This window comes from Carassius auratus, chromosome 8 (genome assembly GCF_003368295.1).
Source record: "Carassius auratus strain Wakin chromosome 8, ASM336829v1, whole genome shotgun sequence".
Taxonomy (NCBI): domain Eukaryota; kingdom Metazoa; phylum Chordata; class Actinopteri; order Cypriniformes; family Cyprinidae; genus Carassius; species Carassius auratus.
The window spans coordinates 16,551,845-16,570,313 of record NC_039250.1 but is presented as its reverse complement, the minus strand read 5'-3'; the positions used below and the strand labels follow the sequence as shown (position 1 = coordinate 16,570,313).

General features: G+C 38.3%; 1 protein-coding gene across 1 annotated transcript; it reads left to right on the top strand.

Moving 5' to 3' along the window:
• Positions 1-2,853: 2,853 nt before the first annotated feature.
• Positions 2,854-16,177, top strand: LOC113107430 (syntaphilin-like). The gene is made up of 5 exons (XM_026269925.1): positions 2,854-3,000; positions 8,635-8,725; positions 9,936-10,061; positions 12,162-12,311; positions 14,604-16,177. The coding sequence occupies exons 2-5, from the start codon at positions 8,682-8,684 to the stop codon at positions 15,874-15,876; spliced, it is 1,593 nt and encodes a 530-aa protein (XP_026125710.1). The 5' UTR covers positions 2,854-3,000; positions 8,635-8,681; the 3' UTR covers positions 15,877-16,177.
• Positions 16,178-18,469: the final 2,292 nt, after the last annotated feature.

The following is an 18,469-nucleotide window of genomic DNA, read 5'->3' as shown; positions in this document are numbered from 1 at the left end:
TTTTAACCGTGGTGGACCGGTTCTCGAAGGCCGCCCACTTTATTCCCTTGGCCAAATTGCCCTCAGCAAAGGAGACAGCGTTGACCGTCATAGACCACGTCTTTCGTTTACATGGCCTCCCGATAGACATGGTTTCTGACAGGGGACCCCAATTTGTGTCTAAATTTTGGTGAGAATTCTGTAAATTACTGGGAGCGACTGTAAGTCTGTCCTCAGGGTTTCACCCCCAGAGCAATGGTCAAACCGAGAGAGCCAACCAAGATTTGGAAAGGGTGTTGCGATGTTTAGTCTCCAAGAATCCTTCCTCCTGGAGCCAACAATTGTCTATGGTGGAGTACGCCCACAATACCTTACCAGTATCAGCTACGGGCCTATCTCCTTTTGAGTGTAATGTAGGTTACCAGCCACCTATTTTTCCCAGTATGGAATCCGAGGTTGCGGTCCCCTACATTCATGCCTTCGTCCAGAGGTGTCACCGTACTTGGACCAGAGCCCGCGAGACTCTACTCCAAGTGGGGCCGCGCACCAAGGCCAAAGCCGATCGCCACTGGTCTAGGCCTCCCGTATATGTCGTGGGTCAAAAGGTGTGGCTTTCTACCAAGAACATTCCTCTCCGTTCCGTATCTAATAAATTGGCTCCCAAATTTATCGGCCCGTTTACTGTCACCAAGATCATTAGTCCGGTGGCAGTCCGCCTTAAACTCCCTCCTACGTACAGGAGTATTTCAATTTTCCATTAATCCGCCTACCCCGGTCCCTCCCCCACCGCGTCTTGTAGATGGGGAGACCACCTATTTGGTTAATCGCATTCTGGACTCGCGGATTTCAGTACTTGGTGGACTGGGAGGGTTACGGTCCGGAGGAGAGAAGTTGGGTACCTGATAGGGACATCCTGGATCATTCCCTTATCGATGATTACAATCAACAGGTAAGAGATTCTGGGGACGCCAGGAGGCGTCCTTAGGAGGAGGGGTACTGTCACGGTTCGTGAATGCACCGTCTCCAGTTGTATTCATGTTACGTCATGTTGATTGTTTCATGTGGGTGTTGCCGCTGATCATACGACCCATCTACTCACCAGTCTGTGCTGCCATCGTGGTTCCTGCGTCACTCTCCGACCTTCCATCATCTCATCTAATCCAATAAACTCTGTTTACTTGCTATTGTCTCCTGTCTTCCATACGCAAGCGTCACAATAGGTGTAACCTCTAAATGGTAAATGTCATTGTTGTGGAACCTAAAACAAAGCTAAAAGTCTGCACTTCAATCACATCTTGATTGTTTTATTTCAAATCCAATGTAGTGGTGTGTAAAGGCAAAAGCACAACATTTGTATTGTGTATTTTAAGGAGTCTGTTACACTACTATAAATAAAGATTTAGAATTTAATCTGACTTTATGGCCATATAAATATAAGCAAATGCACCAAGTTGCTTTTTTTTCTTACTTTGGCTTTTGAATAAAAGTGTTTTTTCTCTCTCTCTCCTTAAGTCTTTCTCCATTCTCCTGTATCATACTATACCAATTCTCACTATTAAATAGTTGCTTAAAAGCATGCCTAAAATAATATATGATTAACATATTGGTTGTTAATTACTTATAAAGCACATATTTTGCATGTCCACATTTGCATCTCTATTCTTACTCAATACCTAAACTTAACAACTACCTGTACTTTACTAATTCTTGATAAGCATTGTAATGGCTTGTTAATAGCAATATTTGAACATTAAAACCAAGTGTGTATAAAGAAGTTTCTAAAATAGAGAAAAAGTAAAGACAAATGTATGACTAATACATTGTAATAGTTGTACAACTATTAAAAAAGGTTTAAACATTCACTGATGCTCCAGAAGGAAACACGATGCATGAATTTGAATATCAAGGTAAATTGTACTTAATTTATCTACCGGGAAACAAGCAAGTATCTTCTGTTGCTTCCAAAGGACAGTACTAAATGATTTTTTTTTTTTTTTTTAAATAAAAAATAAATAAAAAAAATATATATATTTCAAGGAAAGAAGAAAAATTTTGACATTTTCATCCTGTTCAAAAGTTTCCATCCCCCAACTCTCCATAGGCGTAATGGTTTTTATACTGTACAAACAGTATTTTCTATCAACCCTACACCTGAACCAGTGATCCTCAAATCTGGCTTGTGAGATTCACTTTACTGCAGAGTTTAGTTCCAACCTTTATCAAACAAACCTACCTGTGATTTTCTTATGCTGCTGAAGACATTGATTAGCAAACTCTAGAGCTAAACTCTGAGCTAAACTCTGCAGGAAAGTGGATCTCATGAGCTAGACAACAACAACAACAACAAAAACATATTGCATACATTGTTTTCTTTTATGTATTTTGACCTCTCAAAGTGGTCAATGGCCTCTTGTTCAATGAACATCGATAGCCTACTAGCTCCAGTAAAATAAGTGGTTCAAGCAATTGCCAAAGACTCCCATGTATGAACGGCAATGGGTCAAATATAATCATGAAAAGTTTGATTGTACTTTAGAGGAAACCGTCTTAAAGCAGTTGCAACTGAGGTGAACCAACGTTTTAAAAGTTCAGAGCACTAAAATACATTAATTAACCTGTTCTCATAATTTGTAATCAGTACAAAAATCCCTTGACATCTGCAGCTCTGATGCCAACAATTATTATTTTGAAACTAAATAGATAAATATTATGTTGATTATTTGTATTATTTATATTGGATGTACCTTATTTTGCTGGGTGTTCCCTGTCTTGTTGTATACAATTTGCAGTAAAAAAAAAAAAAAATGTAAATGAAATTTTTTTTTACATTTGGTCTCTGTCACTTTAAGAATCGCGGTCGCAGCGTCACGCAAATGCGTCGGTTCTGCTCTCAGCAGCTGCAGCAGCATCCGTCCATCAGCGCAATGACGCCGCGCGCATCACTGGCCCGACTCGAGCACAGGGCAACGCCAACATCCATGAACAAACTTCACTGGGATACTACTGGGAAGAGCAGAGGATGTAAGTGACGTTCATCCCGGTTCACTCTTCTCTGTCATGAATTCTCTCGACTCACAGCTGTTTCAGAAATAATGACAGGTGAAAATGTTCATCATCATCATCATAACGATTTGTACATCATGAGTAACTGCGTCTCTCAGCATCCTACACTTTCTATAGACTAGGCGTATTATGTCATTTAGTTTCATGCTGAACAAAGTCACCGACGCACTGTTGCAGCGGCGCGCTTCAGTCTCAGAAACGGTTACATAAGACAGCTTGTGCCCTTTACTACAAGTGATGCGTCTACAAAAATGTAGTCTTGTGCTATACTGCAGTACTACTCTGTGAGGCAGAAATTAACCAGGGATATGTCCCAGATATTAAAAATGTGGGGAAAAAAAATATTTATTTAGTATTTTATATATATATATATATATATATATATATATATATATATATATATATATATATATATAAATTTCTAGGTCTGTCTAGCCATTGGCTTGGGATCTCTGCATTTTACAGTGACCTGTAGCTGTCAGATATTACTCTGAGGCAAGTGTTGTTGAATATGCTAATGTCAAATGAAAGTAAAATCAGCCCTAGAAACAATGGATGGAACTCCAAAACATAGAAGAAATAAACTGGTATATATGTATTATGTGTGTGTGTGTGTGTGTGTGTGTATAGATAGATAGATAGATAGATAGATAGATAGATAGATAGATAGATAGATAGATAGATAAATGAAAATAAAATAAAAAAGGAGTTTTAGCTGAATGTTTCTTCTTTTATGAGCATAAAAATTGCCTCATATGACTCATTTAGCATTTAACAAGACAATTGTTATTGTATTTATTAATCTTTGTTAATATAAACAAAGTTTATAAAAGTACAACTTTTCATTGTTAGTTCATGATAGCTAAGGTCCTTGTGGTCTTCAGCCAATTTTGAAAACCTTTTTTTTTTTTATCGTAGCTTCATCAGAATGGTATGAAACTTTGTGACTTTTATGGCACCTGGTATGTGAACACACACACACAAAAATTGAGGACATGGTTCGAAAAAGCTAAGTGCCTGTAAAAACATAAATAAAAAAAGTCACATACCGGTATCCGGTCAAAAATACTCACACACAAACACACACAAACAATTATGAACTGGTGTGCCTGTAACACATCAACTATGTAAAATAAAATAAATAATTCAACTACAATTTAGTAAAAAAACAAAAGTGGACAGCAAGGAAGGGTTAACACTAAAACATCAAGAGTGCAAAACAGAAACATCCACTCACACACGTGTGTGTGTGTACAAACCTTGACAAAAGGTAGTCTTTAATAGTGACATTCAGCCAAGTATGGTTACCCATACTCAGAATTCATGCTCTGCATTTAACCAATCCAAAGCACACACACACACACACACACACACACACACACACACAGTGAACACTCACCCAGAGCAGTGGGCAGCTACTTACACTGCAGTGCCCAGGGAGCATTTGGGGGTTCAGTGCCTTGCTCAAGGGCACATAAGTTGTGGTTTTGCTGGCCCGAGATTCAAACCCACAACCCTAGGGTTAGGAGTCACACTCTCTAACCACTAGGCCACGACTTCCAAGAACGTCTCAATATACATTTAAATCCACAACCTAATAAAATGTAATAATTGTGTATAAAACAGCTAGGGAATTCAAAAGCCTCTCTATAGATTCCTATACAGGCATCTAGTGGTTACACCATGAGATTACAGGTCTTCCTTTCTTTGCTCTCACCAGGAGGTGCTAATCTGCCTTCAAAAAAATGGACAGGTGTATCCTTCACGGAAGTGTTTTTCATTGAAGAACCTGACAGACATATAAATTACAGTTTAAATAAATCATACATGTGATACACTTCGAACAGGACATCTTGCTTTATTAATATTTATTATGAATGTCTTAAATAACAAACCTTAACAACATAAGGGCAGATCCCTTTAGCAGAGCTGATGACGCTTTGAAGTGATGCTAAAGGGAGCGAGGAGATTTCATTTCACTTGATTCAATTCCTTGCCTCCTGAAGGAATGGAGCTAAGACGCAAGGAAAGGAAGTAAGGAAAGGAAAGGAAACAAGGATACACAAATAAAAATTGAGAAGCACACCATGTCATTATATGGTTAAGAAAAGAAAAAATACATAGAAAATAAAAAAGTAAAAATGCTGAAAATTCAAACAAGCAAGCAAATATTGCCCCACAAGTGGTTTCTTTTTGACACCAATAATATGTCTAGTTCATCCATAGTAACATAAGAACTGCCGTAACACAGTGTTCTGAGCTACAGACTAGAACAGAGATGAAAGTGAGCAATTTTTTTGGGAGGGATTTTCTGAGATGAAAAAAAAGTGACTTGAAAGTTGCAATGATTTTGATTGTTCAGTCTGGCTTTTGAACATAAGGATTCCTCGTGTCAAAGCTTATGTAACACCAGCAGCTCCAGATATGTGTGTGTGTCTCTGTTCATGTTACTTGTAGCACAAACACCCTGTGATGTGATGTCCTGAACTGAACCCTGTTGTCTGACAGATGCTTTCAGGGGCCAAGTATACTGACAGCCAGCTCTAATATCAGACACACTTTTCTTATTTATTGTGGAAGCAATGTTTTTTTAACTGATGAAAGTGCAGACTCAAATCAGAACTGGGTCATGCAAAAAAAAAAAAGAAAAAAAAGAAAAAAGACACCTTACCGACAACAGAGTATTTCATTAATTTCCCTTTCATTAAATATGCATTATAAACTCGAAAATATAAATCCTGCACACTATCCACAAGTCTGCATCATAACAAAAATATTTAAATGACATTTCAGTCAATTGACCGTCCTCAGGCTTAAAAAAAATATGCAAAGTGCAAGCATATTTGAGAGCCAGTAATCTAGAGTGTAATCAGTTTTTGAAATAATAATCACAATGCCTCCAATTAGAAAAAAGAAAAAATTCAAAATTGTGTTTGAATAATTTAGCAGCACACGAATCAATAGTTCACACTAGCTTTGTCATGGCAGCCAGTGTTACATCAGTCACACCCACACACTCTTCATGCTCCGGAGAGACAATCGTTGTTTCTGTGAGTGTGTTGAATAGCTCAGTTCAAAGTGTGGAAGAATCCATCAGCTCTATTGTGTGTGTGTGTGTGTGTCTTTGTCTAGTTAATTTTGTTTACCATTCTCAATGCTTTACATAAGCATTTATTTTCGTGTGCGTAATGTGGCATCCAGAATGAAATGCTCTCTGTTGGATTCTGTTCAGCATCTGATGTTCTAATATTGTCTGGCATGTGTCTTTTTTGATTTGGTATTTTAATGGGATGCAAGGTTACAGAGTCTCCAGATAAACACGCTTGTGTTTGTGGCTATCAAATGGCCAACCAGCAAATTATACTCACTCACCATTGTGTTATTATAAACTCATCACCTTTTTCCATAGAACACAAAAGCATTTTTACCGGAATCTTCACGCTGCTATTTTCCATACAATGAGAGTGAATGTGGACTACTGGTCAAGTTTCAATAGTGATGATCTATCATCTAAAAATGATCTATGCACTATATTCCAACTATAACGATTAAGGTTTCTTGAGCAGTAAATCAGCATATGATTTCTAATGGACCATGTGTCACTGGAGACTGAAGTACTGATGCTTAGAATTCAGCTTTGTATCAAATAAATAAATTACATTTCAAAATATATTAAAATTGTAAACAACTGTTTTGAGGTGTAATAATATTTCACAATATCACTGCTTTTTTGTACTGTAGTTTTGATCAGGAAAATGTTGAACATATACAATATAAAATTCTTGGTGAACATGAGACTCAAAAACATGAAAAAAATCGAACCCCAAACCCCCAAAACAGTTTACATACCGTCAGAAACAAAAAGTGGATTCTATTGCAAGAAACAAAAATAATCCACGTCCAGGCACTCGCATAGCAAGCAAAATATAAAAAGCCTTTATTGTAAGAAAGGGCTACATGTTAAAAAACACCAACACGTATCAGCCCAAGCAGGCCTTCCACCCTGACAAAGGCCTGCTTGCTTTTTATATTTAGCCTGCTATGTGAGTGCTTGGACGTGGATTATTTAGTTTCTTCTTTTTTTTCATTAAAGAGCCAGTAAGATGAAAATTCTAAGCTTCCTATCACCGTTTATAAGTCCTGTACAACAGGTTTAAATCCATCCAAGGTTAAAAAAACATTGTCATTTTGTCAAAATATCATTTTAAAATTACCTCAATTCTCAGAGATCCCCAAACGGTTCGCGCGAAGCTGTTCAAAGGATTCAGTTTCCTTAAACCCCGCCTTTCGGTAGCATACTGTGTTCTGATTGGTCAACTGACATAGTTTTGATTGGTTGTTCCGCACACAACTTCATGGTAAACAATGCGTAAGCATCTTTTTGGGGTGAATTATGTCTTATTCCTCTCATCGTGAAGCAAACAGTAAAATAAAAAACTTGAACAGTCTGGCTGCTTTTTCTTCTGTGTGTGGGTATTCAAGCCACGCGCTTCAGTTTGAATCTGAATAGTGCGTTCAGCGCAGGGGCGTGGTCACATTAGATATAATGAAGGGAGACGTGAAAGATTGGACATCAAGTTGTTTTCATATGGATTACTTTATCACAGAATATCTGTTTTCGGCAGCACTTGTTTAGTTTTAAAGTAGACATGTCAAGCTTTCTATAGATATCTCTCTCATGTCTCTTAGTTGAGTATGCACGGAGTTACACTTCATTTTAATGACGTGTTTGTAAATGAAGATCAGCGCAGACTTTTTCGAGGTTATCAGGGGAAAATGACTCATAACGCGTATCCGCGTTAATCGACTCCAGAGGGTTTTAACATATAACTGTTAGTGCTAGCGCACTACTAGCGCACTATAATCATACTTCGCGTTGTGATTCGGAGATGCTCGTTCATCTAAATAAAGTTGGTAATGAACCCTCTTTTATGGCAAACGCTTTGAAAATCCCGCCTTGTACTCACCGAGATTAGAAAAGCAGTCATCAGTGAAATGTTGTGAACACAACAAGGATTTGTTGTACTGCTCTGGTATTGTGGTGAAAATGAATTTTAGCCATTGGTTCTTCTGATTTTCATTCTTTGGCAGTGAAAATAAAACAAACGGTCTCCTCGACATGATGCTATCACACCAACCAGAGCGTCTGTGTGGGGGAGGGGCAGGTCAGAGTTCCGTTTCTCCCAAGACGGTAGGCGGAGTTTATTATGCAAAGTGCTCCTAGTGACGTACATAGAGATGGGCAAAAGATTTGAAATCTATAACGACTCGTTTCAGCGATTCAGAGTCGACTCCTTACTTTAGAAGCCAATAACTTTATAAATCGTGTACTTTTTGGTTTAATTACTTTGCACATTGTTTACACTGATGGACAGCTACATCATACACTGTAATAAACGTAATTTTTGATTTCCCATCTGTGTGGCTCTTTAATCAAATTCATGTATGGCTAACATTAAGAAACACACATACCCTTTTGTTTTTCTTTAAAAAATGTCCCTTTAAGTACAAAGAGATTAATATTGTGTCATTCATATATGCTTTTTTTTTCTAACTGTATTTCATATTCTTCGGTGTATGTGTGTCTTCTAGAGAGATCTGTCCTGAGAAATCCTTGTAATTGTGCTGTTACAAGGTCAATGTCCCTCTCAGAGAACCGAGTGCCATCTGCTGGCTCCCGCAGGTAATGCAGACCTTCTCCTTTAAAGGTGCCATAGAATGCAAAAATCGCTTTTATAAGGTGTTTGAACACTGTGTGGGCGCAGTGCATGAAAACAACCAAACTATTATAGTAAAAATCCACTCATATATGGTTTTATATTTCCCAAAAATCATAAACAGTCTCTACACAGTGACAGTTCCAGACTATGATGACATAGTCTGTGAAAGTCCCACTCATATGTGAGCAGCTGGAGGTACAATGTCAGATACAAAAGAGCCATTAAAAGTGTTGTGTGTTGAGTCTCCATAGATCACTGAGGACACAGTGGTTAACTTTCATTTTCGAAGGAAAAAATATATATACTTTGTGGTAACATTTTACACGGGTATCAACTGCCTCACAAAGGAGGGTCAGTTCAGCGCTGTAGTTGTGCAAAGATTGTTTCTGAAAGAGGGATCGATACCAGCGCTTCGTGCACAAACCTCCAGACAAAGTAAGCATCATATATATATATATATATATATATATATATATATATATATATATATATATATATATATATATATATATATTTTTTTTTTTTTTTTTAAAGCTTGTTGGCTCTCTGTAAGGATAATGTTGCTAAAGCTACCACTGTCACGTAATGCTGCCTTCACCTGATACCAGAATGATCATGAATAGGAATGTGGTAGTTCAAAATTGCGTTTGAAAGCAATGTGTGAGGTTAGTAACACAGGTCTGCCCACGAGCATGAGCTCTTGAAGGGAGCAGGGTTGCCTGATTTTTGCAACAAAACCCTCCAGCGGACATGAAAAGCAACTCGCAGCAACAGTGTAAAGAAGCCCATTTACATGGCAAAACTGGGAGGGAGGGAGGCAGGAGCACCAGCTCAGCTTCATTTAAAGGGGACATACACATAAACAAGAGCGTTTGGCTCATACCCTTAAAGTGGTAAATTCAAGAAGCTATAAAAAATTATCTATGGGGTATTTTGAGATAAAATTTTGCATACACACTCTGGGAACATCAGAAAACAATTTAAAATATTGTATCAATGCATTCTATGGCACCTTTAACATACAAATGTTTTCTAATTATTATAAAGTGCTATATTCATTCAGTGCCAGTTCCTTTAAAACACATCCAGTTTTACGATGTGAAACGTTTCACTGTGGCATCCTGTTTGATAGAGACGTCAGAGCTCAGCTGTCATTGTGTGTGTGTGTCACAGAAGGCCTGCTGCCCCAGGCACTCAACACTCGCATGGAGACTCGTCTGTCCGTAGCAGTTACTCAGCAGCGTCCTGCAAGTGTACAGAGAGCAATACTGTATCACGCTCCAACCCAGCCACACCACGGTGAGCGACACACACACACACACACACACACACACACACTCAAAGGCAGATTAGATTTGTCTTCCATCAGGGTCGTGTTCCAGATTTTGCATGGTGGCAGAAAGGATAGTACAGAAATAGAACTGATGGAACAGACATGATACTACATACATTTAAAAGTCGGGTTACTTTCTGTGAAGCTGCTTTGCAATAATGTGTGTTGTGAAAAGCAATATACAAATAAACACGAAACTTATTTGTGCCTTAATCGGATATTCAAAAATATAGATTTCCGAAATACCGAAATACAGAGCTGTTTTTATTTCTCTGTGGTTCACAACAGGAGATATTTTATAAGAATGTGCAGGCTGCTCTTTTTTAAATAAAAGTGAAAGGGGAGTAAAACTATCATAAAAGGCACCATAGATGTAGATCATAGTTCTCACACATTAAGTCTGCTAAAGTTATACATAAGCTGTTAATTTACTAAAACGCCTTTTCCTGTAGATCTCAATTACATTTGTGCGATTGAATCAATATAATTTTATATTTAACTTTTGTAAATGGTGTTGATATCATTGCAAATGTCATTTATTGTCTGGCAAATAAATAAATAAATAATAATAATAATAATAATAATAATAATAATAATACATGTTCAGTGTTGGATAACTTTGTAGACCCAACAGCTTCTCAAATCTGCGATTAAAGTAAAAACCAATTAATTCATTGAACGCTAAGCTTTTGACGCTTTAAGAAAAAAAAAAATTATACATATATATATATATATATATATATATATATATATATATATATATGTGTTGAGGAAATATGTTGAGATCATGAGACAACTTTTTGTTATGTATCATGCATGTATTGCCACTTAGGGCTTCTCTAATTGTCTCCTCAACCGAAATATATAATTTTCTTTTTGTTTTGTTTTTGTGCAGATGAGATGGGTAGACATCCTTGTTGCATAAATTTACTCTATGGGTGTTGCACCAGTTCCCAGTAAACTTGAGCCTGTTATTTACATTACATTTACATTTAGTCATTTATCAGACACTTTTATCCAAAGTGACTTACACTGAACAAAATTATAAAAGCAGCACTTTTATTTTTGGCCCCATTTTTCATGAGATGAACTCAAAGATCTAAGACTTTTTCTATGTACACATAAGGCCTATTTCTCTCGAATATTGTTCAAATCTGTCTAAATCTGTGTTAGTGAGCAATTCTCTTTTGCCGAGATAATCAGTCCACCTCACAGGTGACATATCAAGATGCTGATTAGACAGCATGATTATTGCACAGGTGTGTCTTAGGCTGGCCACAATAAAAGGCCTTCTCTAAAATGTGCAGTTTTATCTCACAGCACAATGCCACAGATGTCGCAAGTTTTGGGGGAGCATGCCAATGGCATGATGACTGCAGGAATGTCCACCAGAGATGTTGGCCATAAATTGATTGTTCATTTCTCTACCATAAGCCATTCTAGGTGGTGGGGCTATGGTATGGGCAGGTGTATATTATGGACAATGAACACAGGTGCATTTTATTGATGGCATTTTGAATGCAAAGAGACACCATGACGAGATCCTGAGGCCCATTGTTGTGCCATTCATCAATGACCATCACCTCATGTTGAAGCATGATAATGCACGCCCCCATGTTGCAAGGATCTGTACACAATTCCTGGAAGCTGAAAAGATCCCAGTTCTTGCATGGCCAGCATACTCTCTTGAGATGTCACCCATTGAGCATGTTTGGGATTCTCTGGATCAACGTATACCACAGCATTTCCAGCAACTTCGCACAGCCATTGAAGAGGAGCGGACAAACATCCCACAGGCCACAATCAACAACCTGATCAACTCTATGTGAAGGAGATGTGTTACACTGCGTGAGGCAAATGGTGGTCACACCAGATACTGACTGTTTTCTTTTTTTTTACACACACACACACACACACACACAAAGAAAAACAAATAGAATAGAAAAAATAGAAAGCTATTTAGTTTTATCCTAATATGCTAAATATGTTGTAATTATATGAGATAAATCACAATTATAAGTTATTATATATACATGTACATTATGTATTTCTTGCTCTCTGACCAGACGGCAGGGAAGGTATGCAACCTGTAATGAGAATCACGGGATCCGTCCGCCTGCTCCGGAGCAGTATCTCACCCCACTGCAGCAGAAGGAAGTGTGTATTCGCCACTTAAGATCTCGACTGAAAGAAAAGGTGGAGAGGCTTCAGGACCGGTCAGTAATGCTTCTATCACTCAACATCCTGTCAGTGGAGTTTTATAGCTTTGGGTCATTCTGCGTATTATACATCCAGACATATATAGCAGAACCTACCTTGCATCTGAATATACCTACTTCCCTACTATGTGGTCTGTGAAACAATCATTTCATAAAGCACAAAAGAAACTACGAGTATGCAGTATTGTAGTAATGTCATCATGAAGTTAACAAAAAGGTGAAAAAGGCAAATAAAAATAAAATAAAAATAAAGCTGCCTTAAATCTGTGCATGCATGTATTTGTTATATATGAGTCTCATTTAAGAACTCCCTCATCTAACACACCCGATTCAACTCGTCAGCTCATTAGTAGAGATTATAAGACCCCAAGTGGGTCAGAAAAGGTAAAGGGGTTGTGAGAAAATGTGTCAGATGTGGCTCTCTCAAATGTGTCATATCTGGGTCACATTAAGCAGCGGGTGTTCTTGAAGTAGTAGCAGCCAGTTAAGCTAATAACCAGCAGATATGATGTCTGTTAATCAAAAAAATACAAAATTAATCCAATGATCATCTATATTTAATTTAGAATTTAGTGTGTGATAACTTTATACAATTTCTGTATATTTTCTACTTGCTGAAAGGTACAGGTAACATGTAAATATGAGATTTATTATAATGGGTTTATGAGAAGACTGATTAAAGTTCACTTATTAAATGACTCATTAAATGTCTGCATGTAATTCATAATGTTTAGCGTCCGTGGTATGAAAATGATTGCTGCGAGAATGAGTCTTCAGAGAATTGTGAGCGAGAGAACGAGAAGCAGCCTAAAGTTTATGCACAGTTACTTTATTTCCTGTTTGGGTTTGTATAAATGCTTTATTTTTTAAGATTAACAGTTTTTTCCCCAAAAACATTGTTAAATTCCAGTGTTTACTGTCATAACTATGCAAAGATTTGATTTCTAAAACCATCTCATTGCTACTAAACTATTTCTTGTTATGATTTTAAATCTGTATTTAACCACAGAATGATCTCATGTGCTTTAAAATGAGATAATTAATAATTAATCCTTCAACTGATAAAGGATTCTGACAGTAATCAGTGTTGAGGTCTACTGTAAGGTTAACGTGCCTGCTTAATGTTTGAAAACAGTTGAAAATATTAGAAATGTAGAAAATGTATATAAAAAAATAGTTACATTACTTATTGCAAATAGTGGCAATTAGCTGCACCTCAGTAGTAAATTATAAAACAGTATGCAATAATAACTTGAGTCTAGTTTGATGGATGCCATCTTATTGGGACAATAAAGCCCTCCCTACACCTACCCTTAACTTTGTGATTATTTACTTAATTTTCAATGAAATTAAATGCTTTTTTTGATGCGATTTGAAATTTAAAAACGGAGAAATTTTTTGCCAAAAGGCAAATTTCGAGCCCGGGTCAATCGTGTCAAAGTATGTACAGTATGACACACGAACTGCTGCACCACAGGATACACTTTTGTAATCTTGACAATCAAAAAATAACATTTGGTGGGCAATATGTACGTTTGTATGAATAATAAACAACTGATAAAAATATTCACCCCATATAATATTAACAAACTAATAAGGTATGATTTAAAAATGAGCACCCCTCCAAAAACATCTACATTTCTGTCTCTTTTCAACTGTTAGAGTACATAATTAGTTGTATTTATAGGGGTTATTATAGCACAATTCTATTATAAGGGGGTTATTACAGGAACTCCCTGGACCTCACTAATGTTCAAAGCCTGGCTACGGCCATGTCTGAGAGTAATACAATTTCAATTCTCTGTATGTATTTCCTGTACATGTGGAAGAATTTAAAATAAAGCAGACTTTGTCTATAGTCAATGTTTAAATATTAGGTAGAAAAAATCCTAGTCTTGGTATCATTGTTACTCACCAAAAGATGTCATTAAAAAAATATGTATATTTAAATATACTGTCTTTATGCTGTTTCTACATCAATTTGAAGTTTGAATGTGAAATTATTACAAAATAAAAGTATATTAGGTGGGATTAACTGATACATTTCAGAAAAAAATTACAAATTTATTAGTTAATCTTTTTTAATTGATTGACCGCACTAGTCTGTTTATAATATTAATAAAACATTATCTTACCTCAAACAATCATATCATATAGGATAATTTTTTAGCAGATGTGAAGTTCAAATCAAATGTAATACATACTACATAGAATGCCATTTCAGACAAAGCACTAAATGTATTACTATGCCCTTTTTCTTATGCTTTTTTTTTTTTTTTATCATGGCAGAGACTCGGAGATCGAGGAGTTGCGGATGCAGCTGACTCGGATGCAGGAGGATTGGATCGAGGAGGAATGTCATCGCATAGAGGCCCAGCTGGCCCTAAAAGAGGCCCGGAAGGAGATCCAGCAGCTTCAGCAGGCTGTGGAAACCGTTAGGTCCAATCTGGGGCCCCATGAGGCAGATCAACAGGACTGTAAGTCTGAAAGTCTAGGCGTTGGTAGGATAGGCCCACGAATTGGGGCATCCAGGTCTTGTGGCTGCTCTCCGGCCCACACCATGAGACGCAGCGCCACCTTCACCAGGCTGAACAGTGACATGTCACCTGGTGCTACAGATCGCAATGGAAACGTACGTTCTGATCGCTACATTCCTGCCAACAGAGGGGCGATGACATTACCAAGAGGGGACGGACGTACTCATCTACTTCTAGAAGCAGCTCTACTGTCTGAGCAAGCTCCTCACCCGACACTATGCTCCACTATGTCGCGTTCCTCCACCTGCGAGAGATTGTGCGGCGGAGAGATGAAGTTGCCCGTAAGCCGATCCTGCCATGCTGTTAACAACAACTGCAGCTGTGCTCCACATGCCTACCTCCCACACCACCATTTGTTTCTGCACCTCCCACAGGAGGAAGCACCACCTCCACCACCGCCCCCTAGTGCATCAGCGGTCAGTGACAGGCCAGGATACCGTTCACAGGCCTGCAGCCCCACCATAACCTGGATCTCTGAAGAGGGCGCAGGTGAGGAATTGAGCATCATCACTTCAGCGGCTTGTGTGCCAGACATTACTTTATCTGAACCACAGGTGTTTTCGCCATCCTCTGCAACTGCTTCCCCTGCCCAGATGTCATACATCACAGAAACTTCACCGCTAGACAACACAGTTGAATTTACATCATCAACAACGACGCAAACAGTGTTGACGATGCCACAGGTTCAACAACCTTGTCGTAGAGCGTCACCACCTCTCGAGCCGCCACCACAGGAAGCAGTGGTAGTAATGGTCAGTGGTGAAGCTGGAATGGGGGAGGACACAGAATCAGCTCCCCCTCAGAGGAGCCACTGGAGCCGTTATTTCCTGATTGACTTCTTAGCGGTGACCGTTCCTGTAGTTCCCACACTGGCGTGGCTTTGCCGGGGGGCGCGGAATGAAGGCATGCCAGTGTACAACATGTGTTCCCTGTTGCGCGGCTGCTGTGCCATTGCGCTGCACTCTCTAAGACGGGTTGGTAGAGGCCGTGGCCCCTCAGGAACAGGAAGAGCGACACCTATCTGATAACTTTAGGATTAGCGTACCATCAAAGACTTTTAACTGGATCTTGAGTGGAAGTTTGTTTTCTGAACCAAGGAGGACTATATCCATCACACCAATGCTTGTTTGGGATAAAGATCGAGGGAATGTGGCCCTAATTTGCACAGTCACTCACAAGGTTCAAGGTTGTTGCTCATTTCCACCATTTGTTTTTCTTTTCCTTCTGGTTCTCTTATCTGCTTTATTTCCTCCCATTCCTGGACGAAACTCAGCAGGCAGTACACGTCACAAATTGCTGCAAACAAGAGACAAGCTGAGCAGAGAAGTCACAATGTAGATAAAAAAAAAGATTTAAAAAACTATATATATATATATATATATATATATATATATATATATATATATATATATATATATATATATACAGTCTTGTTCAAAATAATAGCAGTACAATGTGACTAACCAGAATAATCAAGGTTTTTCGTATATTTTTTTATTGCTACATGGCAAACAAGTTACCAGTAGGTTCAGTAGATTCTCAGAAAACAAATGAGACCCAGCATTCATGATATGCATGCTCTTAAGGCTGTGCAATTGGGCAATTAGTTGAATTAGTTGAAAGGGGTGTGTTCAAAAAAATAGCAGTGTGGCATTCAATCACTGAGGTCATCAATTTTGTGAAGAAACAGGTGTGAATCAGGTGGCCCCTATTTAAGGATGAAGCCAACACTTGTTGAACATGCATTTGAAAGCTGAGGAAAATGGGACGTTCAAGACATTGTTCAGAAGAACAGCGTACTTTGATTAAAAAGTTGATTAGAGAGGGGAAAACTTATAAAGAGGTGCAAAAAATGATAGGCTGTTCAGCTAAAATGATCTCCAATGCCTTAAAATGGAGAGCAAAACCAGAGAGACGTGGAAGAAAACGGAAGACAACCATCAAAATGGATAGAAGAATAACCAGAATGGCAAAGGCTCAGCCAATGATCACCTCCAGGATGATCAAAGACAGTCTGGAGTTACCTGTAAGTACTGTGACAGTTAGAAGACGTCTGTGTGAAGCTAATCTATTTTCAAGAATCCCCCGCAAAGTCCCTCTGTTAAAAAAAAGGCATGTGCAGAAGAGGTTACAATTTGCCAAAGAACACATCAACTGGCCTAAAGAGAAATGGAGGAACATTTTGTGGACTGATGAGAGTAAAATTGTTCTTTTTGGGTCCAAGGGCCACAGGCAGTTTGTGAGACGACCCCCAAACTCTGAATTCAAGCCACAGTACACAGTGAAGACAGTGAAGCATGGAGGTGCAAGCATCATGATATGGGCATGTTTCTCCTACTATGGTGTTGGGCCTATTTATCGCATACCAGGGATCATGGATCAGTTTGCATATGTTAAAATACTTGAAGAGGTCATGTTGCCCTATGCTGAAGAGGACATGCCCTTGAAATGGTTGTTTCAACAAGACAATGACCCAAAACACACTAGTAAACGGGCAAAGTCTTGGTTCCAAACCAACAAAATTAATGTTATGGAGTGGCCAGCCCAATCTCCAGACCTTAATCCAATTGAGAACTTGTGGGGTGATATCAAAAATGCTGTTTCTGAAGCAAAACCAAGAAATGTGAATGAATTGTGGAATGTTGTTAAAGAATCATGGAGTGGAATAACAGCTGAGAGGTGCCACAAGTTGGTTGACTCCATGCCACACAGATGTCAAGCAGTTTTAAAAAACTGTGGTCATACAACTAAATATTAGTTTAGTGATTCACAGGATTGCTAAATCCCAGAAAAAAAATGTTTGTACAAAATAGTTTTGAGTTTGTACAGTCAAAGGTAGACACTGCTATTTTTTTGAACACACCCCTTTCAACTAATTGCCCAATTGCACAGCCTTAAGAGCGTGCATATCATGAATGCTGGGTCTTGTTTGTTTTCTGACAATCTACTGAACCTACTGGTAACTTGTTTGCCACGTAGCAATAAAAAATATACTAAAAACCTTGATTATTCTGGTTAGTCACCTTGTACTGCTATTATTTTGAACAAGACTGTATATACACACAGTGGGGAAAATAAGTATTTAGTCAGCCACCAATTGTGCTAATTCTCCAATTTAAAAAGATGAGGGAGGCCTGTAATTTTCATCATAGGTACACTTCAACTATGAGAGACAAAATGTAAAAACTAAAAATCCAGAAAATGACATTACATTGTAGGATTTTGAATGAATTTATTTGCAAATAATGGTGGAAAATAAGTATTTGGTCACCTACAAACAAGCAAGATTTCTGGCTCTCACAGACCTGTAACAAGTTCTTTAAGAGGCTCCTCTGCCCTCCACTTATTATCAATATAAAAGACACCTGTCCACAACCTCAAACAGTCACACTCCAAACTCCACTATGGCCGAGACCAAAGAGCTGTCAAAGGACACCCGAAACAAAAGTGTAGACCTGCACCAGGCTGGGAAGACTAAATCTACAATAGGAAAGCAGCTGGTGTGAAGACATCAACTGTGGGAGCAATTATTAGAAAATGTAGACATGGAAGACCAATGATAATCTCCCTCGATCTGGGTCTCCACACAATATCTCACCCGTGGGGTCAAAATGACCA